The sequence below is a fragment of the Podarcis pityusensis genome (genome assembly GCF_964106645.2).
Source record: "Podarcis pityusensis genome assembly, chromosome: 12".
NCBI lineage: Eukaryota > Metazoa > Chordata > Lepidosauria > Squamata > Lacertidae > Podarcis > Podarcis pityusensis.
Genome location: NC_138037.1, coordinates 21395081 through 21416550, shown reverse-complemented (window position 1 = coordinate 21416550; position 21470 = coordinate 21395081). Strand labels below are relative to the sequence as shown.

The following is a 21470-nucleotide window of genomic DNA, read 5'->3' as shown; positions in this document are numbered from 1 at the left end:
TGCCCTCTGCTGGCTGGAGGCCTGCAGGGTTGCTTACAGCCAACAGGAGTCTCATCTGTTTGGTCCTGGTCCAGGAACAATTAGGGTCTCTTCACATCAGGTCTGGTACTCAGGTTTTCTTTGGATAGAGTTATATGACTACAGGGGTTGAGTCACTGCTTAAGTCTAAGAATTTGACATCAGGCAAAACCAGTCAGTTCTCTCAGGTCGTTCGCCCTTTAAATGTCTCCTTTCTGCTTGTGGCACATTGAAGGCTAGATGGATTACATGGGTCAATGCGTGGCAGGTATATGGTGCAAATGTAGGTAGACAAGAAGTTCAGCAATGTGGCATTCGTGTCTCATGCTTTGATCGCTTTTCCAGTGCAGTGAAATATACAGTTAACGTTTCAATAAAGTGATTAAGAAAACATGATTCGCTGGAAACAAAAAAATGCCATCCACTTTTTCAATGCTATGCAGGACATCCCAGATATTTCAATCAGCTTTCAACTGGACTGGATATGGTCGGATTGGCTGCAGACTGGCTAACTTCTACGGCCAACACTAATATGTAAGTATGTGAATTTGCTGGTGCTTTTAATTATGGGGTCTGTCTAAGCTTAGTATTGAGTCCAGATATCTTTTGAAAAATTTAGTCTGGCTATTACAATCACTGCAGTCATGTTGTTTCCCATTGAAAAAAATTACAGTTTCAAAACTTAGCAACTTTCAAGAAATGCAACAGAGAATTATTTTGTGTTTTATGTGAATAAATGTATTATTATTCTGCTTCTCCGCCAATGAGCATACAGCCTGTTTCTCTTCCCTGCCCCTTTAAACCTTACAACATTCTTGTAAGGTAGGTTAGACTAAGAGATAGTGTCTGTCTCAAGGTTGCTGCATGAGCTTCATTGCTGAGTGAGGATTAGAACATGGTTTTCCCTGGGCCAAGTCAAAACCTTTATTTCCTACATCACTAAGCCTCACTAGATAGAGGTAAATCTTTTTGTTTCCTCTGGGATTGTGTGAACTGTAACTTGTAGATTTCAGTTCCTTAATCTGCCCTCTGTTTACATCTCACACTTGTATCAGTCTTGTAATGCCTGTTGTTGTTCATCACTTCTTTTTAAGCGACTTGCAACAAATACATAAATAGCACATGCATTAAAAACCAGCACAAAGCAAAGCAGAGAAAAATCTAAAACACATTCATGTTTTTAAAAGGCGGGACTAAAACATCCCATTCCACTAAAGGAGGCTATGTTATACAGTGGTACCTCGGTTTACGAACTTAATTCATTCCAGAAGTCCATTCTTACACTAAAAACGTTCTTAAACTGAGGCGTGCTTTCCCCAATGAGGCTTCCTGCCACTGGTGCCCTTCCACCAGTCGGCTTCTATTTGTCTTCCAGGGCAAAGTTCGCTAGCTGGAACACCTACTTCCGGTTTTGCGGAGTGCATTGCCCGAATTGTTTGTTAACAGGATTGTTCTTAGGCTGAGGTACAACTGTAGTTAAATCATGTGGGGGTAGGGTGTTCTGTTTATATCTTAACCAGGTCAATAAAATATGGGCACTGCTGTGTTTCAGGTTCACCTATGAAATTGCTCCAGTGTTTGTGCTTTTGGAATATGTCACCTTAAGGAAAATGAGAGAAATCATTGGTTGGCCAGGAGGTGCTGGTGATGGGATATTTTCACCTGGTGAGTGATCTTTTTTTAAACACCTATTTATGTCTGTAATGTATGATGTACTTTGTAGTCTGCAAGATTCAGAAGGGCGCTCGTTCACTCATAATCCTGAGTATCCTTTCTTGGGTACATAAAAAATGCATATTTATGGCAGTCCAGAGACATGATTATTAAAGACATTAATATCTGTCCCTGCTGAATACTTCCTTCTGCTTTGTAAACAGCCAAAGTGGGGAAATTAATCAGAAGAGACATTTGCCCGGTTCTTCTGTTACATTAAATATTTTTGAAGTGTTCTGAAATGAAAGAAAGGAATTACAGCTATTTTATTTAATATTTACTAATGAGGTAGTGGTGCTCTCTTGAGCCCTTTAGTAAATAGGAATAGAAACACAAATAACAAGGAATATGTACTCTCTCTCCTGTCCTTAAATCCAAGTTGCCCTGTAAATTTGTGTTTGGTTATTTTGCTTCTCAGGCAAAAGCAGCCTCTCAAAATAGTTTGGGGCAGCCTTCTCCAACTAGTCTGCTGGGGGAAATCCTACACTATGTGAACCCTGCAGGTTGGGACAGCCAGTGTGCATATAGATATTGTTGGACTCCAACTCCCATAAGCGCCAACCAGCGAGGCTGATGGTCAAGGATGATGGGACTTGTACTCCAACAACATCTCAAAGGAATCATGTTGGTTATCTGCCATACGGGACTTGACATTTGACCAGAAGAAAGGGGTGTCCAGACATGGAAGGAATATCTGGTCCCTCACCAGAGAAAGTCAGTTTCCCAATGGGACAGTTTCCCCCCATTCATTCCAATGGGAGAAGTACAGCTAACTAGGCTGGAATCAAACCCAGTGTATGTAGAGCCATTGGGCAAGCAGGGTATTTCCAAAATAAATATGCAGCCACAGGCACTTGAAAGTATCTAAAACAAGGGTGGGGAATCTTTCTAAGTCCAAGGGCCATGTTTCCTTGTGGGCAACTTCCTGAGGGTAGCATGGCAGTGTTGGGCAAGGAAAAGAACCCACAGATGCAACTCTTACCTTAGTATGGTAGGCTACATTCCAGCCATGCAATAATGAAAGGTTTCCATGCACACACCACATCTCTCCATTCTCTGTCTAGGGAAGCAATAGGCATAGTAAACGTGGGTGGCGCTGTGGTCTAAACCACTGAGCCTCTTGGGCTTTCCAGTCAGAAGGTCGGCGGTTCGAATCCCCACGACAGAGTGAGCTCCCATTGCTCTGTCCCAGCTCCTGCCAACCTAGCAGTTCAAAAGCATGCCAGTGCAAGTAGATAAATAGATACCGCTGCACCTGGAAGGTAAATGGCGTTTCCATGCGCTCTGGTTTCATCACAGTGTTCCATTGCATCAGAAGCGGTTTAGTCATGCTGGCCACGTGACCTGGAAAGCTGTCTGTGGACAAACGCTGGCTTCATCAGCCTGAAAGTGAGATGAGCGCTACAACCCCATAGTCGCCTTTGACTAGACTGAACCATCCAGGGATCCTTTACCTTTACCTTTTTACCTATAATCTCAGTTCAGGAACACATGGCCTGGGGGGAGTCCCAAGGGCCAGGCAGAGTGGTCTGGAGGGCTACTTTTCACTCCTGGGCCTGAGGTTCCCCATCCCTGTTCTAAAATGCAGCCCAAGGTCCAATCTGCTGTAGGCAAACTCAAGGCTCAGTGGGTTTTCTCCGTGGCGGGTGGGAAATGGAGTTCCCTTACCTAAGATCAAGCCAGGCCCTCTATATGAGAAATGTCTCTTGTTTTGAAAAAGTTGCATGACCAGTACAGTTTGTGCTTAAAGCTTTTGTGCCGTTATGAATAGAGGAAGTAACGATGTATTACTGTGGACTCCAGGTGGTGCCATATCTAACATGTATGCTATGTTGATTGCACGTTTCAAGATGTTCCCGGAAGTTAAAGAGAAAGGAATGGCAGCTATTCCAAGACTGGTTGCCTTCACATCGGAGCATGTAGGTGTTTTCTCTTTCAACCTTTTGCTAGCTTCACTTCTTTGCTGATTAAACCAGGCTCCTTCAGACGCCCTTTGGGGAAAGACATAGCCACTTTCCTACTGTTAACATGAGAGTCCTCTGTTTATTTTTTGCATACAAATGAGTCTTGAGCTATGACTCCCCTCCTTCCGAAATGTGCTGTGTCGGTTATGTTGGGAAGGTGTGTTTTTATGAAGCTGTCGAATCTCGTGGTGACCTCTTGTAGCTTCCATTTATGTCCATCTCATCCAGCCTCCCCCAACATGGCGCTATCCATGCTGACCACACTGGCTGGGACTGTTGCTGTACTCCAAAACATCTGAAAGACACCAAGTTGGGGAAGACTAGACTAATGTAACTCCTGTGGTGTCCAAGAAAAAGACAGCCATCTGAGAGCATTTAGCAACATCAGCACTTCAGAGTTCAAAGCTCTTCCACATACGTTCTGTCAGCCCTTATTAAATTGCATTCGGTGGTTGACTAAACACCTAATCACTGAAGAGTCAAGCTATAGATGTTTAAGGTCTCCACGCAGAACTTCCCATTCATTTCACCAGGGCTTGCAAACAGAGCCTCATTTGCACAGGAATAAGGGCTTGCTGGATTGTTCCCCTAGGTGCTACTTCATGATTCTTTTACAGCTGAAGAAGCGAAGCTGCTGTAAACATTGCAAAAATAACCCATGTGCTTTTTCAGAGTCATTTTTCTGTGAAGAAAGGAGCAGCAGCCTTAGGAATTGGTACTGACAGTGTGATTTTGATCAGGTGTGATGACAGGTAAGCACAGCCTTATGAATGACAGCAGGAATAGCCATTCTTTGAAAGCAGCAGAAAGAATGATATTTTTTTTAAAAAAATCAAATGGCCTGTTCATATAATATAGCCTTGCCCTGTGTTGGGCTAAGGAAGCTCTGCCACATACATGCTGGGCATTTTTCAGAGAGTTCAAAAAGTGGTTTATAGCAGGTTTGTTGAGCCAAGCTGTACCAGGGCTGTACCCCAGGGCTGTACCAGCAGAGTTATATATTTTGTGACCTGCACAATACATTTTTGGATTGCAGAAGGTCTGTCAAGCACCATATGGACATAAGTTAGTGAACTGTGAGTTCAGGAGCAAGGGCCCTTGAGTACATCAAATGTACTAAAAAACCATAACTCTGCATTCAGTCATTTGGTGTTTTCCACCCACTTCACTATGGATAAGTTGAGATTCACATAAACATTCAGATTTGCAAAAAAACAAAACAAAAGTATACATTATTATTAATAGTACCGTACTAAGAAACAGGACCTGTTTGCAAACCTCTTCAACTGACTCAAATTTAGTTAAGGGAGGCAGGTGATGGAGAGTGGAATGAATCGCTTTCCAAGTGGCTAGTTAGGTTTATAAATGTTGCGTAGAACTTTTCATAAATCACTATCTTATCTAAGTTAACTAACCTGAGTAGCGGACAGAAAGAGCTAACAGCAAAGCCATGGTATTTTGATTATTCCCCCCCCCCCTTTTCTATTGCAGAGGCAAAATGATCCCATCTGATCTTGAAAGGAGAATTGTTGAGGCAAAGCAAAAGGCAAGTAGATTTCCACCTACAGTCAGTAATCTGTAGGTGTATAGGAAAGCATACCGTTTTGGGGAGTGAGGCAAGGGAATTGCCTATGGAATTTCAATCATTGTTCTAAAAGTTGAGTTGCCTTATAAATCTGCACACAAAGATTCCTCCCCCCCCTTGAAATGTGAGTTAATGATGAGTTGGACCAATGCACTGAAAGAAACCTGTCCGAAAAATAGACTATTCCGAAATAACGTGGGCATCACAAAGTGATTCACTGAGTGTGCATGTGCAAGAATGTTGGGTCACCCCAACTCTTTTGAGCTCTCTCTATCCTCTAGTCTAGACCCTGTGATTGTAGGAGGTGCAGCCCATTGTCAGAGAGCATGCATTTTTGCATCTAGAAAGTCCCACATTCATTCTCAATGATTTAAAAAAATTTGAACTGTCTGGTTTTCAACAAACTGTTTCTTACACCGCCCAGCTGAGGCCAGAAGAGTGTAAATCACTCGTTCAACAGAGTTCAGAATTGCAAAGTAAACCTAGCCTTTCCAGATGCTCATTTTTACTCCCTGCCAGGAAAAGCCTTATACAAAAGCCGAACATCTGGACACATTTTGTCGCCTTAGCAGTTTGCTGCCACCTGCAGGCAGAAGTATCAATGACATAAGCAAATTACAGTAAAAGGATGTTGATGGGTCGCAATATTGGGCTTATCCGCACTTAACTTTTGCTCCACTCTCGCCAGGCATAGATCTGGGCTTAAAAGCTGCATGTCTGAGCATTTTGGGGGGGGTTTTGGTAGAGCTTTTTGTCCCAGAGTTTTCCCTACAAAAACCCGCTCTTTAGCACTCAGTTGGGATTTAAGCAGATTGCGCTTTGCACTGATTGAGATTTAAAGAGCAAGTTTTCACAGGGAGCGCTCTGGAGCAAAAGAAGAAGAATGAGAATGTGCTGTCAGACACATAGCTTTAAAGACCGTTCCTTGAAAGAGCGGAGGAAAGGTCAGTATGAATAAGCCCATTTGCTAAGGGTATTATAGGGCAGTGTACCAATAAAATAAAATAAATAAACGGTGTCAGTTTCAGTCCCTTCCAGCATCTCTAGATAGGACTGGGGAAATAGTCCTGCCTGAAACTCTAGAGAGCTATTGCCAGTCCGTGTAGGAAGAGGAAGCCAAGATGTGCAAGTGGCAGTCTCTTATAACATCTAAGCTTTGCTTGGCAGCATAAATCAGGCATGTTTCTTAGATGTTGAGTCTGTGATTACTGGTATGCCTCGCCTTAATGATATTGTTTCATGCCACCCCAATCTCTGCTGAGCGGTGCATGTGATTCCAAGGATCTCGGGTGCTTATCTAGGGTTTGTGTTTCCTTTTGGGAATGAGGCACAGCAGAGACTGTGGTGTCTTTAGGATATATGGTTTATTTACACACATATATACCACCTGAGCCTATGATGGAGGTGTGGATAGCATTACGCCCCAAGAGGGTCTCTTGCGTCTCCCATAGGTGCAGCAGTCTTGGGTCTCAAAGACAGAAAATCAGCCATGCTCTCTGTCTCTTTGTTACAGCCTATCACAAACAGCCCATAGGATGTTCCTGCTCTGCCCCGCCCCCCGCCTTCTTCATCCTTCTCACAGTTAACAGACCCTGGCTTATCTCCTCCAAACCAAAACCCTACACCCTTTAATCCCTTTGGTCTATGTCCACTAACACACACTGAAGGAGAGCCCCTACCCCTCCTGGTCTGGCATAGCTTCCCCCCTCTTGAAGGCTTTCCTGGTAAGTTAATGACTCGGCCATTATCAGCTTTGTTCCTCCACTGACCCACACTCTCCGGCTGGCTTGGCTTGTTAGCATTAAGTGCATCCAGCAGTGTATGGCACAGTTTAATCAAACCTTGATTAATTCTAACTTTCACTAAATCTAGGAATAACGAGGAGGATTTGGCAGCCAGGAGTTTCGGGGATCCTTGCCTTCCCCCAAAACTTATCACAGTATTAAGCCTCCATTCCACGCCACTTCCCTACAGAGCTGTTGCGACTGAAAGACGCTCAATTTCAGAAAATAGTCTCTATGTCTAAAGGAAATTTTCTCCACTGGAACATTTTCCTGTTGTTTTTGTTGTTGTTTTCTTCCTGCAGGGATTTGTTCCTTTCCTCGTGAGCGCCACAGCAGGAACTACAGTCTATGGGGCATTTGATCCACTTATAGCTATTGCAGATATCTGCAAAAAGTACAAGATCTGGATGCATGTTGATGTGAGTACAGAATTACAGTCTAAAAGGGCTGAGCTACAAAACAGTAAGCTGGCAGAGCCAAAAACCATGCTGTTTAAAGTGGAAATGCATGTCCTAGCACAGTCTCTGAAGGATGTTGAGAACCCCAGATTCTGGAAGCTGTCAGGGAGAGCAGGAAGGTGTGGGCCATCTCATTTTCTTTGTCCCTAGTTTTTGATATTCAAAGCTATATTACCTCGAGCTCTTGTGGTTAGTAGCAGGTAGTAGGCCCATCCTATAGGAATGTGACTGTTTATTTAAGAACATTAGAAAAGGTTACTAGATCTGGCCAAAGGCCCATCTAGGTCAACATCCTGCTCTCACAGTGGCCAAACCCGCAAGCCGAATCTGTGTACAACAACACTTTCCCTACCCAAAAACTGGTATTTGAAGCATACTGCCTTCAACAGTCAGAGCTGGTTCAATCTAGGTGGCTGTGTAACTTCTGCTAGGTTGCTAGGTCATGTGACCAATTTGGAAAGGGTTTGGAACAGGTGTGAGTGTGCCCCTGCCCCACTGTGCCCCCATCACTCCCTTGTTGGGGGACTTGTCTTCGCCAGGGGTGTAACATGGGGGGGGGTCTGCTGGGGCGATGGTCCCATTTTTTCTGGGGGGTGCTGGCAAGGCACTGTGAAGAGGCTGCAACAGGCATGCATGCCCCGGACACAGTGAAAACATGCTCCATCGCTGATCCTGGCCTCAGCTAAACCAGCTGCAACAGAGCTGGGCTGAAGGACTTACACCGGTGTACCTCTAACTGAGCTGGAATGTGGGATTTGAACTGGGTTTGCCCCAGCTAAGCCCAGACTCAGACAGAGATTTACCTGTTTCAAACTCCACTCAACCCAGAAGATCTTGGGTGTTGGATTGCTCCCTTGCTTTTTAAAAATAAATAAAGCTGGGAAAACAGCTTATGATTTATCGGGACTTCCTCCTCTTCCGCCCACTGCACAAACATCCACGCTCCTCCCTGACCATTGGTCCTGTTGACTAGGGCTGGCAAAGTCTAACAGCATCTGAAGGGCCACAGGTTCCCCTCTCCTGTTACAGCACGGCTTTTGTCTGCACAGAATTGACAAAATGCAAGGGGACAGTCACTTGAATTGAAGGGCTTAAGGTATTTCTTTCTTTTCTACAGCCACTTAAACCAACAGCGTCATTGCAACATGTGGTTGTAAATTTCAAATGTGCACTTGGGGAACATGTTTCATACACTTCCCCTGTTTTGAAATTTCCTCAACAATATTTTTTTGGCTGCTTCCCTGATCACACAAGGAGAACATTCAGAAGTGACTTGTGGGTTTGGATATTAGAGCCTTGAAATCCGTACGACTGAATACAATTAATGCTCTTTTCTTTTCTTTTCCAGGGAGCGTGGGGTGGTGGGCTGCTGATGTCAAGGAAACATAAATGGAAATTAAATGGTGTTGAAAGGTAGGGATTGCGGACATGTCATTAAATATCATTTATGTGCTGCAGTGACTGATGGAAATATTATTAGACACTACTCATATGCTGTCTTGACTGCCACCAGAATTCCTGCAAATTTAAAACCAGTCAATATCCTCTTGTCAAATGTAGCAGCAGAAACTATTTTTCAAGTTCCAATCATTATTGAAATAGTTGACCAAATCTTTGCAAAGCATAAGAGCTTGCTGCTGTTCCTTTTACTTTGTTGTTGTTGTTGTTGATTAAATTTGTATACCGCCCTTCATCCAGAGATCACAGGGCAGTTCACAACATAAAAAATACAAAATGAGAACTCAAATACATAATAAATACACAATAACAAATTAATAACCTTCCTCCCACAAACACATTTAAAATATTTAGCCAAAGGCCTAGTTAAAAAGAAACATTTTCACCTTGTTTCTAAAGATATGTAAAGAAGGCACCAAGCAAGCATCCCTGAGGAGAACACTTCACAAATAAGGAGCCACAACCGAAAAGGCCCATTCTCATGTTGCTACCCTCCAGACCTTTTGAGGAGGAGGCACACAAAGAAGGGCCTCAAATGATGACTGCAGGATCTAGGTCTGTTCATATGGGGAGAGGCGATCCTTAAGGTATTGCGGTCCTGAGCCATTTAAGGCTTTATAGGTCAAAACCAGCAGTTTAAATTGGGCCTGGAAACTAATTGGCAGCTAGTGCAGTTGGGCCAAGATTGGTGTAATATGCTCAAACTCTGTGGCTCCGGTGAGCAACCTGGCCGCTGAATTCTGCTGATGTTTCCCAACCATCTTCAGAGACAGCCCTGTGTATAATGTGTTGCAGTAATTGAACCTAAAGGTTACCAGATCATAGACAACAGATGTTAGGCTATTCCTGCCCAGACAAGGATGCAGCTGGGCCACCAGTCAAAGTTCTCCATGACATCGAGACACAGGGAACTGTGGTCTGTTTAGTTAGTGAAAACAAGCCAGGATACCTATTCAGGGTACCACTCTCTCATTAACCATAGTTTAAACAACTATGGACTTGTAAAAAGACATTCACTGGAAAAGTTCCAAGCTGAAAAATCTCTGTCATTTCTAAGGAACATTATCTGTGCCAATACATTTATATTAACTGTTATTGGATGTTTGTAAAAAGCCTGATTATGGCATGAAATAATGACTTTCTTTTTTAGCTGCTTGGCTTATTTTCAGCCTTACTGTTCTGGCCATACAAGAGCCGCCTTTTTATTTTGGTTTTGCTGTTTGCATTTTACGCTTCTATGAATGCAATCTGCCATTGCCGCACCTCATGTTAAAGTTTGGTTGCTGTTCCAGGGCCAATTCTGTGACATGGAACCCACACAAAATGATGGGGGTCCCGCTGCAGTGCTCCGCTCTGCTCGTTCGAGAAGAGGTATGTTTACATCCATATTGACATCTTTCGCCTGAAAAGGAATAATAATAAATCTGTAAGGTAAAGGTAAAGGTACCCCTGCCTGTACGGGCCAGTCGTGTCCGACTCTAGGGTTGTACGCTCATCTCACTTAAGAGGCCGTGAGCCAGCGCTGTCCAAAGACACTTCCGGGTCACATCGCCAGCGTGACGAAGCTGCTCTGGCGAGCCAGCACCAGCGCAGCGCACGGAAACGCCGTTACCTTCCCGCTATAAAGCGGTACCTATTTATCTACTTGCACTTAGGGGTGCTTTCAAACTGCTAGGTGGGCAGGAGCTGGGACCAAAAGACGGGAGCTCACCCCGCCGCGGGGATTCGAACCGCCGACCATACGATCGGCAAGTCCTAGGCACTGAGGTTTTACCCACAGCGCCACCCGCGCCCCCAATAAATCTGTAGTCAACCTGAAATCACAAAATAAAATTAAAAAATGGGTGCAGTGGTTGTTGCCTAGAAATCGGGATATCAGGAGGTGGAGTCAGGCTTAGGTCAGCAGTACAGTAAAACGAAAAGCACCCAATGGCAGTGAAGTTAACTCTTTATTCAGAGAAACAAAACAGCTTGGTCACAGCAACCCTTCTCAATAGTTCTTGCCCCAATGAGACAGCTGTGAGGACTGATGTTCTCCACCTTCTCCTGCTCTCCAAAGCTCCTCCTCCTGTTCCTTCCCCAGCAGCGTAAGGCTCCTTCGCCCTATCTTTCCTTCCCCAACTAGTATGGAATATTATGAGGGATGCGGGTGGCGCTTTGGGTTAAACCACAGAGCCTAGGACTTGCCAATCAGAAGGTCGGCAGTTCAAATCCCCGCAACGGGGTGAGCTCCTGTTGCTCAGTCCCTGCTCCTGCCAACCTAGCAGTCCGAAAGCACCTCAAAGTGCAAGTAGATAAATAGGTACCACTCCAGCGGGAAGGTAAACGGTGTTTCCGTGTGCTGCTCTGGTTCGCCAGAAGCAGCTTAGTCATGCCGGCCACATGACCCAGAAGCTGTATGCTGGCTCCCTCGGCCAGTAAAGTGAGATGAGCGCTGCAACCCCTGAGCCGGTCACGACTGGATCTAATGGTCAGGGGTCCCTTTACCTTTACTATGGAATATTATGAGGGATGCTGCACTGGGGGCACTATGCTACTTTAGCAGACGAGTGAATATGAGAAGCAAATGGGGTTTCCAAAAGGTTCCTAGCTTTCCTTACTGTGGATTTAAGAGCTCAACGACACACAGTTGGTTACTAGGTGCTTCCATCTTCACAGCAGCCAGGGCAGGAATAGCCATCATGGTGTCCTCCAAATGTTGTGGACTACAACTCCCATTATGCCTGACCGCTGGCTGTGCTGGCATGGGATGATAGGAGCTGGAACACAACAGTTTCTGGAGGGTGCCCCATTGGCTACCTCCAGGCTGGCGGCTGCATGGTAGGAGGTGAAGCAGAAAATAGCACATATTCAGCTGAATTGTTTATAGAGTTGGGGACGAGGGTAATAGCTATGATGGCAAGAATATATTTATGTGATGATGTTGCAAGCAAGTCTGGGCTATGTGTATGGAGCCTGGGCTGCCCTCTCGGCCTCACTGATGTGGTCACAAGGAAAGCAGAACAATGCATTTGGCACCAGCTTGGCTGCAGGAATTTCCAGAAGGAGGCGTACAAGACTTAGGGACTCCACTCCCGATTTGTGTAGAGTTTGCTTCTTAGCCTTTTCTTCTCCCAAAGGTGTCCCATAAGCATGGACGAAAATAATGCTCTTGACTTCATAATATAGTCTAAAGATACAACTGATGGCCCCCTTCTGCCAGCACTGGAGCCTGTATCCTTCCTTAGGAAACCTTAGGGAGCCAGTGTGGCGTAGTGGTTAAGAGCGGTAGTCTCGTAATCTGGGGAACCGGGTTCGATTCCCCGCTCCTCCACATGCAGCTGCTGGGTGACCTTGGGCCAGTCACACTTCTCTGAAGTCTCTCAGCCCCACTCACCCCACAGAGTGTTTGTTGTGGGGGAAGAAGGGAAAGCAGAATGTTAGCGGCTTTGAGACTCCTTCGGGTAGTGATAAAGCGGGATATCAAATCCAAACTCTTCTTCTTCTTCTTACAAGGTCAAAGTTATAAGGCCTTTACAAACACACATCAACTGTTCCTCACAGCACAGCCAAGGATGGGGGATTGTTTGCAAGCGCTTTCTTGAATCAGTAAAACTTCCATGTTATTCCACTTGCCCTTCAGAGTGTGTCTGCTTCTTTAAAGGGCCTGATGCAAAGCTGTAACCAAATGCACGCTTCCTACCTCTTTCAACAAGATAAGCACTACGACCTGTCATACGACACTGGAGACAAAGCCTTGCAATGTGGGCGCCATGTTGATGTCTTCAAGCTATGGCTGATGTGGAGGGCAAAGGTGAGTATTTACAGTGGAAGAGGGAGCAAGGGAGTCAGAAAAAGAGAGGGGAAAGTAGGTGTCTTATTTCTCTCAGAGAGGTACAATTCCCAGAGTTCCCTGGAAAGAGTGACTCACCATAATACTATCACCATCATTTATTATTATTATTAGCAATATTATTAAACTTAGTCGCTTCTTTACAACTCTCAGCACCCTTAGCAAACTACAGTTCCCAGGATTCTTTGGGGGAAGCCATGACTATTTAAAGTGGCCTGATTCTGCTTTAAATGCATGGTATGAATGGGGCCTTTACTATATAAAGTGACTGGTTGGGATTTTGTACTGAGGTGTATATATATATGAGTGTGTAATTGTGAGCATTATTGGTTGAACAGCATAATGTTATCTTAATAGGGGGTTTTTATTTCATTATAAATGCATTGTATTGCATTTGAGTTCCGTTTTGTACACCGCTTTACTATTCTTTTGAATGCAAAGCAATTAAGAATTTTGCTAAATAAGTAAATGTTGGTTGCTAGGTTGCTAGGCAACTGCGGCTGAGCATTCCTACAAGAGCTGTCTCTGGGTAAGCCACTGCTCTCCCTAACACGAGCTTTCTGTGCGTGAAATAAATAAAAAGCACAAACCTGGGAGTGAACAAATGAATAATAATTGCCAATTCACCTTTCAGCCATGAGGAATTGAGTGCTGCTTTCAAGCTTCGAGCCTGTGACATCATGGAGCAGTTGCTGCACCTCAACTCCAGCCAATTTGGCAACCTAACAATTCTGTTTTAGCGTAATCAGGCTAAAAGCTTTTGAGAACGACAAGAGGATTTTGTTGTATGAATTCTTAAAACTAGACATGGCAAAACTGTGACTAGAACACCTGCTTCCATTTTATGCAGCAATTAGGAACGGGCGTAATATTGATGTGAGGAAACCAATTATAAATCTGTTGTTTTCTAGGGGCATATTTGTAAAGACTCTCCGAGGACCAGCTTATTTTGCAGTTTGGAAATATTGCCAAATATAATGCTTCCTGCTGAGTGGTTTCAGATTCCTCCCTCAAGATTTCCTTTAAGATGAACAAATTCATTTACTACAATGGCCTGCAGGAAACACACATTTCATGCAGCTGTAGATGTTTTTGCCACCCATTGTTGGCATCATCTTATAGCTAACCTTAACCAGGTTGCCACTGCTTTAAGTTAGGTGTGCATCATTTTTGATCCAACAAGGAAATGCACACCATGTCCCAGTTATAGAGGCCTTACAGCTGCTCCATAAAGCTCCTGGTTTCTCTGTATGTGGATGCAAAAAGAGGAAATGAAGGGAATGATCCAGGACCTAGCAGCACCACAACACATAATTGGTGGGTCACAAGTTATGTAGACCCAACAGACTGAATGAAATCAAGGTGATTTAACTCATTGATTTTATCCACTCAGGAAAAGAAGAGGATGGTTTAAATCAAGTTTCACCCTGACTACATTCATATACCGTATTTTTCGCCCTATAAGACACACTTTTTCCCCTCCAAAAAGTAAGGGGAAATGTGTGTGCGTCTTATGGAGCGAATGCAGGCTCCTTGGCTTCAGTGATAGCAACGCGAAGCCTCCAAAGCGCAGAGGGAGTGCTCCCACCGCGCTCCGGAGGCTTCGCGTTCCTTTCGCTGAAGGGTAGGTGCCCCTTCAGCTAAGGCGCAGCGTCCCTTCAGCTAAGCGGGAGCAGAAATGGAAGGGGCTCTGTTTCTCCTGCCGCTTCGCTGAAGGGGTGCTGCACAGAGAGGGGGAGATTTTTTTTTCTTGTTCTCCCCCTCTAAAACAAGGTGCGTCCTATGGTCGGGTGTGTCCTATAGAGCGAAAAATACAGTATTTCTCGAATTGTGAAATTAAGGGTTTATGTCCTGTGATCTCTGTACATAAGTAAGAACACAAAAGGATGCATTCTAACTATGCCTACTCAGAAGGAAGCCCTACTGGATTCAATAGGAAAACTTTGCCCAGAACTTTCCAGGAGCTTGAGCAATAATAAATACAATATGCAGCATGCTGCTTTTGCTACTTTTTAAGGAGGACCTTGAGCGAGGCCTCCTGTAAGTGAGCAGAGAGAGTTTCAAGGTGGGAAGTGGTCAGATACCCTCCCATTTTTTATCTTCAATTAGGTAGCCTATTTCTGATTCCCATACAATTCAGAGACCTCCAGCATCTCCTGCTAATAGATTGCTGTATATTAGAGAAGCAGCACCCTTCAGGTCATATGCTGATCTGCTGCATAAGGATTTGAACAAGGCAAGTGTTAGTTTCATCTTAAAACAGTGCCTGCTGAGATGCTTTTTTTTTTTAGTGCATCCTCCAAAATCAGAAAAAATAATAATATTTTGTTCTCTTCTGATTGTAAATTTCTTCAGGGGTTCTTGTAGCCAAGCGATATATACAATTAACAAACCTAACCCTCCGTTCCTGTCTCTTTCTTCCTTTGTTCCAAAGGGCACTGTAGGATTTGAAGCACACATTGACAAATGCCTGGAACTTGCAGAATACCTGTACAACAAAATAAAGAACAGAGAAGGCTTTGAGCTGGTGATTGAGGGAAAGGTGTGTGTGTTTATTTTAACATAGCTTTGAAAAGCAAATCCCTCCACACTTACTTAAGAGTAAGCATCTCCAATCACAGAAAGGCAGACTTCCAAGTAAAAGTGCACTGGGATTGCACTGCTCCAGAACATCTATTACTATACTGTTTTATAGATTGGGGATTTTATTAATTAAAAAGTCTGTCCTGTACTTGCTAATCATAGAGATCAGACTGTTACCAAGGGACTGTTTGTCAAGTAATCTTCCCGCCCAGTGTGCTAGAAGGAATCGACGTAAGCAGAATGATTACCATGCTGATTTATGAATCAGTTGCAAGATCAGTGTAAGGAGCCCAGAGAGCAACTGAATTGGCCAGAACATCAATCAGCCTCCGTGCCTAGCAGGAAGACAAGAGTGCAGGCTTCGCACAGGCATCTGGTTGGCACTGTGCCATTGGCCTAATCCAGCTAGCTCGTTTTATGCTCTTAGGTTGTAAATCTAACCCAGTGAATACATATGTGTATTCCCTATTACATAAAAAGGTAAAGGACCCCTGAACCGTTAAGTCCAGTCAAAGGTGACTGGGGTTGCAATGCTCATCTTGCTTTGAGGCCAAGGGATCCAGTGTGTGTCCACAGACAGATTTCCGGGTCATGTGGCCAGCATGACTAAACTGCTTCTGGTGCAACAGGACACCGTGACAGAAACCAGAACACACAGAAATGCCGTTTACCTTCCCGCCACAGCGGTACCTTTTTATCTACTTGCACTGGTGTGCTTTCGAAGTGCTAGGTTGGCAGGAGCCGGGACAGAGCAATGGGAGCTCACCCCGTTGCATGGATTCGAACTGCTGACCTTCTGAGTACAGGCATCATAAGTAATACAGTCAAACCTCAGAACTCGAACAGCTCCGTTGCCGAATGTTTCAGTTACCGGGTGCCAAAAACCCGGAAGTGGGTGTTCCGGTTTTCGAATGTTCCTCAGAACTTGAATGTCCAACGTGGCTATGCAAAAACCTAGCTCTCAGCCAATCAGAAGCCGTGCCTTGGAACTCAAACGTTTCAGAAGTCAAACGGTCTTCTGGAACAGATTACGTTCAAGTTCTGAGGTTTGACTGTAGATCTAATTGATGTCAAACTATGGACACCTAGGGAATTAAAGGAATCCATAGGAAAATCAAGTCTGCTCTTGAAACCCTAATATATCTCAGTCTCCTCTAACTGGCAGTGGCCCTCCAGGGCTCCAAGAAGAGATCTTTCCTACCCTTGCTGCCAGATCTTTTTAAGTGAAGACGCCAGGGACTGACGCTCAGACATTGTGTGTTCAAAGCATATGCTCCCATCACCTTCTCCCAGTATCTATTATCCCTGCCATATTCCTTGGAACACATTAGGTTGGATCCAACATTCTTGAGTTGCACTTAGGTCCCATTGAAATCTACAAGTTTCATAACCTGAAACTTGGAACATTTCAAAATTAAAAAGTTAGTCATGGCTATGTGAATACCCATTCATTTCAATGGGAAACAAGTTTAACTAGCATATTCTGAATCCAACCTGTTGCTACTGCTGAGTGCAGAAGGTAAGTAAATAGCACGACCCCATGCATGTTTACTGAGAAGCACTTCTCACTGGGTTTAATGGGGCTTATTCCCTAGGAATTTACACTGGAGACTGAAGCCTAAGTTTATCAGTGGAGGAGCTGAGGTTAAAAAAGGTTGAGAAACAGCACCCTACTCAAGCTTGGGGTTGTTGGTTTTTTGCTTTTGATCTAGTGTCATAGGAAGAGCTATGTGTGGGAAAGGGGAACGCATGGACCTTGTGGCAATTGAGCTGCTCGTGCAATCTAAGATGCTGTTTTCTTTCCATTAGCCTCAGCACACAAACGTTTGCTTCTGGTATGTGCCTCCCAGTTTACGAAATATGGAGGATAATGAAGAAAGAATGAACCGTCTTTCAAAGGTAAAAAGAAGAAGACAATATGCCCATTTCTATTACAGAGTGCACTTTCCCCCTTTTCAAATGAGACCAGACTAGTCCACACCTGCACATATATGCCTTTGCATATGAGCAGCAGTTTCGGTCTTTCCCATTCATACCTGTCAGCATTCTTTTCTGTGTTTGTCCCTGCTTTCTAATTTCTTGATTCAGTATCTCTGGATCAGGGAAACTCAATTTACAGGCAAAAAGCATTGAGATTGCTGTTGTTTGGGGGTAATATCATGTGGACTGCACAAATTAAATGGGAACGCCAACAGCTGCAAACACATGGTAAACTCCAGTGTGGACAATCCCTAAACGGCATTGGAGGCCAGATGTCCAACATGAACTCAGATCCCTTGCAACTGAAGAGGGTCCCTGACGCAGTTATTACACAAGGCTGCACAGTTTATGGGAGCTTGGGTTGCTTGCTGAGCCAAGTAGGACAAATGCTACACTGGTGTAAACCCAAGAAGTGGTAGCCAATGAAGGGAGAGACATAGAATGTGGCCATATATCAGAACACAGGTCAGCCAATAATGTTGAGCGGGAGGGGAGATCAACGGAATGTTGTGACATCAGAACACAGGTCAGCCAATGATGTTGCACGGGAAGGGAGAGCAACAGAATGTTGCGATACAGGTGAGTTCTGCTGGATGCTATAGGGAGAGGACCGCATGTCTAGCTTGCCCCTAAGAATATGCTCAGAAAAGAGGCAGTAGAATATTAATTTTGTTTTTCATACTGTGTCTGTGAAGGTGGCTCCAGTTATTAAAGCCCGAATGATGGAGTATGGGACCACAATGGTCAGCTATCAGCCCCTGGGAGACAAGGTCAACTTTTTCCGCATGGTGATCTCCAATCCAGCAGCGGCTCACCAAGACATTGATTTCCTGATTGAGGAAATAGAGCGCCTTGGGCAAGATTTATAATTGTGTGGTCTTCCAGACCCTTCTGAAATGTCTCTCTAGGTAGACAATTAAGTTGTCACAAACTGTGGTGAATGTATTTGTAGTTTGTTCCAAAGTGAATCTATTTCTATATTGTGCCGTCAAAGTAGAGTACAATTTAACACTTAAGAACATTGCTCCTCTTTAAAAGTATTCCTCCCCCCCCCGTTGAGTTTGTGAATATTTCCCAATTAGAAAATATAAAAAGGCTGCATTCAAACAAATCCAGAATAATGAAATGCTCATGATTCCACCCTCCAAATTTTAGTACAGTTAGTAAAAGCGATAGTTTGCATTAAACGTAGCCAAATTTGCCCCCAGACAGTCACAGAACACAGTGAGGGGCATTGTAAAGCATAAAACAAAAAATGCTTTCAAATAAAGAAATGTTGCCTTTTTTTCCTTGGTATATTAGAACAGAATTTCTAATTTACATACATTTCAGATGTATTTAACTACATATAATTTTACAAAAGAAATATATATATATATTATATATATTAAAAAAGATCCTATTTTGTAAAATATAGATTTTTATTTTCTATGGGTTATGAAGACTGCAGGGGCAAAAAATAATAATAGTAGATATTAAGATCCTTTATTTTCCTTCAGAGAAATTGCATTGAATGCTTATTTTGAGACAGAAGCCCACATAAAATTATCCAATAGAAATGTCTCTGTTCTGCTTGTCACTTTACATCTCCAGAGTTTAGTACTACGAAAACCTCAAGAGATTACTGCAGCTCTTCAACAACAAAACAAGATCAATGACAGTGAAATTATAAAATCTTTACGATGTTTCTCAAGTGGCCTATCTAAGCAGACGCACAATCATCATAGAAAGTGCTACCCACGACTTAACATGGCGTTGTATTTGGAGTCTTCTCAATAATAATAATAAAAAGGTCAAAGTTCAGATCAGTTGCTTGTGCCATCAGCATTTTAATGAGCTGCAGGTAAAGGAAGCCTAAAACTTCTTAACATAAGTAGACCAAACCATAGGGCTTGCCAGTGAGGGAGACAAATTGCTGGGTTGACAGCTATGGGGTGGGGTAAATCTTGGAATCATATGGCCAAAATTCACCAAAGCAGCCAACCAGAATTCCTTTGTGCAATCCAACCTCTATACATAGATTCAACGCGAGGTGACATAGCTGCAGAAGCCCTTATATAATTTTTGCCCTACCATTAGGCAGAGTGAAGCAGCTAGTTTCCAGTGCCATGAAAGGGCAGCAATTTGGTTTGTTATTTAATTTATTATGGTTGCATTTTTCCCCAACCAGGGAGGCAAGAGAGAATTTGGGTTTTTTTCTGCCTCAGGTACCAAAATAACTTGACCAGTCATAGGTCCTATGCACCTTGACACTAACATGGGGTTGGAGAGGCATCTGCTGCTTTGCCTCAGGCAACAAAAGATCTTGGACTGGGTTGTTGGTCCTTCAAGCCACTCCCTGCACTTATGCAGAGATGGAGGATTGCAAGATATGAAGGAAATACCTTCAAATACACATAAAGCACTTTAGCTTTACCTCTTTGCAGTTTCAGGCACTGTTCCTGCCTTCCCTAGCAAAACCCTCTTCTGATTATGAGGACCATTTTTATGGCATATTGAAGGCCCACCAAGACTTTACACTTGCAAGTTAGGCCATATTGCAAGCAGGCAGGGTGGGGGTGGGAAAGAGGGAAATTCCATCTACCTGAAGTTCACATCTTGGAGTTGTCTCTACTTATAACACTGGCCAAGTTTTGGGTTTTAGCTTTAACTAGGAACAACGTGGCCACGTGGGTTTGTAAAGCAATATTGTTTTACGCTCTCTCAAAATACTTGAAGTAAACCAGTGCGATGTCGTCACAATTGATTGAAAATACTTAAATTTTTTGGTACTGGCTCATTGTAGCATTGCAAAATATAAGAGCAAGGAGATGAAGCTGTGTCTGTAATTTGTGTTGCCTTTTAAATTATATTGATAGCAAGGTTTTATTTTATTTTTTTGTCACCTCGGACTGAGGCTGTGCACTTTAGACTTAAAACTGTACAGTGTTGCCAATCAAACATGTATCGCTGTATAAGCTTGTACAATATATTAACTGATCCGTCCTTAATTGTGTGGTAGTGGTATGGAACCTTGATATTGTAAGAACTGCATCCGTTCTAGTTTCTCTATTGCTCACCTGCTTCGGATCACAATCTCTTCCACCCTAAGCTGATTCCTGTGAAACAATGTTTAACTCTAGACATTTAATGCTTAAGAGTTGGAAAGTGAACAGCTCTGCCAATGAGATCCCTACTCAGATAACAGCAGAGACTATAGAGGCCTCTGTGCATAATGGCTTCTTCCTTCCATTCACTTCATTGGAGGAGAGCAGCCACAGGATTGGGGGGAGGGCAGCCAGAGGATCTCCATGAATCAGGGCATTTGAGGACCACCCAGCAAACTCTGCTGCTGTGTAATCTCCATTTAGTTGGTGCTACTGCGACTTCCACTGAATGAAATGGACAGTTGCATGGCAGTCAAACTTGGGATAATAGCTAGTTTGCAACACATCAGCCAAATGTTCCTGTTGCCCCAGGGGCAGGGAAGGTACAGGGAGCAATGGCAAAGAGGATTTATAGGCCTGGGTTACATCTTGCATGTGATTTTTTGCTTTGCTTAATAAAGCTAATTACGGTCCGTGTAGATATTACTTGTGTGTGCCGATCTGAGATCTTCAACTGGTGTTTTCATGTGGATAATCACCAGCAGGATTTTCTTTTCCATGTTAACTCTGTTTGTTGCATCTGGAGGGGGGGCGGGGGGCAGAACTACATGGCAACCTGTTCTTCTTGTATTTGATTAAAGTATTTTATCTGTGATGTCACTCAGAACCCAAATAAAAAGTGTAAAAATGTGGCTGACACGTCTCTGCGGGGTTTCCACACACCCCTCCCTCCCTTTTCATTGCCGACCTGGGAGATCGCAAGAAGCAGGAACATCTTTTGTGCCATCTCTCACCAAAGGTCAGGAGGACTAGGGAGCTTTATTCCAGCTGTCACCCACTGTCAGGTTGCTGCTTCAGCACATTTTCTATTAAATGTGATAAGCACAGAAATAATGGGACACTGTCACAGGCTCTTGATTCCCCTCTTATCTATATATACATAAAGTGGTTTACCTGTTTCATTATCTTATAAGGGATGTGGGATCACAAATAAAAGAAAATGTGTTTT

The 21470-nt window shown here is 43.7% G+C and overlaps 1 protein-coding gene across 3 annotated transcripts in view; it reads left to right on the top strand.

Annotated features, from left to right (window-relative positions):
• Window positions 1–21153, top strand: part of GAD2 (glutamate decarboxylase 2) — a 39089-nt gene extending 17936 nt beyond the window's left edge. For all 3 annotated transcript variants that reach the window (XM_080974449.1, XM_080974448.1, XM_080974450.1), the window contains 12 exons: window positions 462–552; window positions 1571–1683; window positions 3535–3650; window positions 4368–4447; window positions 5187–5241; window positions 7367–7483; window positions 8871–8935; window positions 10273–10351; window positions 12624–12773; window positions 15247–15354; window positions 17205–17294; window positions 18071–21153. In XM_080974449.1, coding sequence (XP_080830575.1) covers window positions 462–552; window positions 1571–1683; window positions 3535–3650; window positions 4368–4447; window positions 5187–5241; window positions 7367–7483; window positions 8871–8935; window positions 10273–10351; window positions 12624–12773; window positions 15247–15354; window positions 17205–17294; window positions 18071–18244 — 1238 coding nt within the window. In that variant the 3' untranslated portion in view covers window positions 18245–21153. The remainder of the gene's footprint in view (window positions 1–461; window positions 553–1570; window positions 1684–3534; window positions 3651–4367; window positions 4448–5186; window positions 5242–7366; window positions 7484–8870; window positions 8936–10272; window positions 10352–12623; window positions 12774–15246; window positions 15355–17204; window positions 17295–18070) is intronic.
• The last annotated feature ends 317 nt before the right edge of the window (window positions 21154–21470 follow it).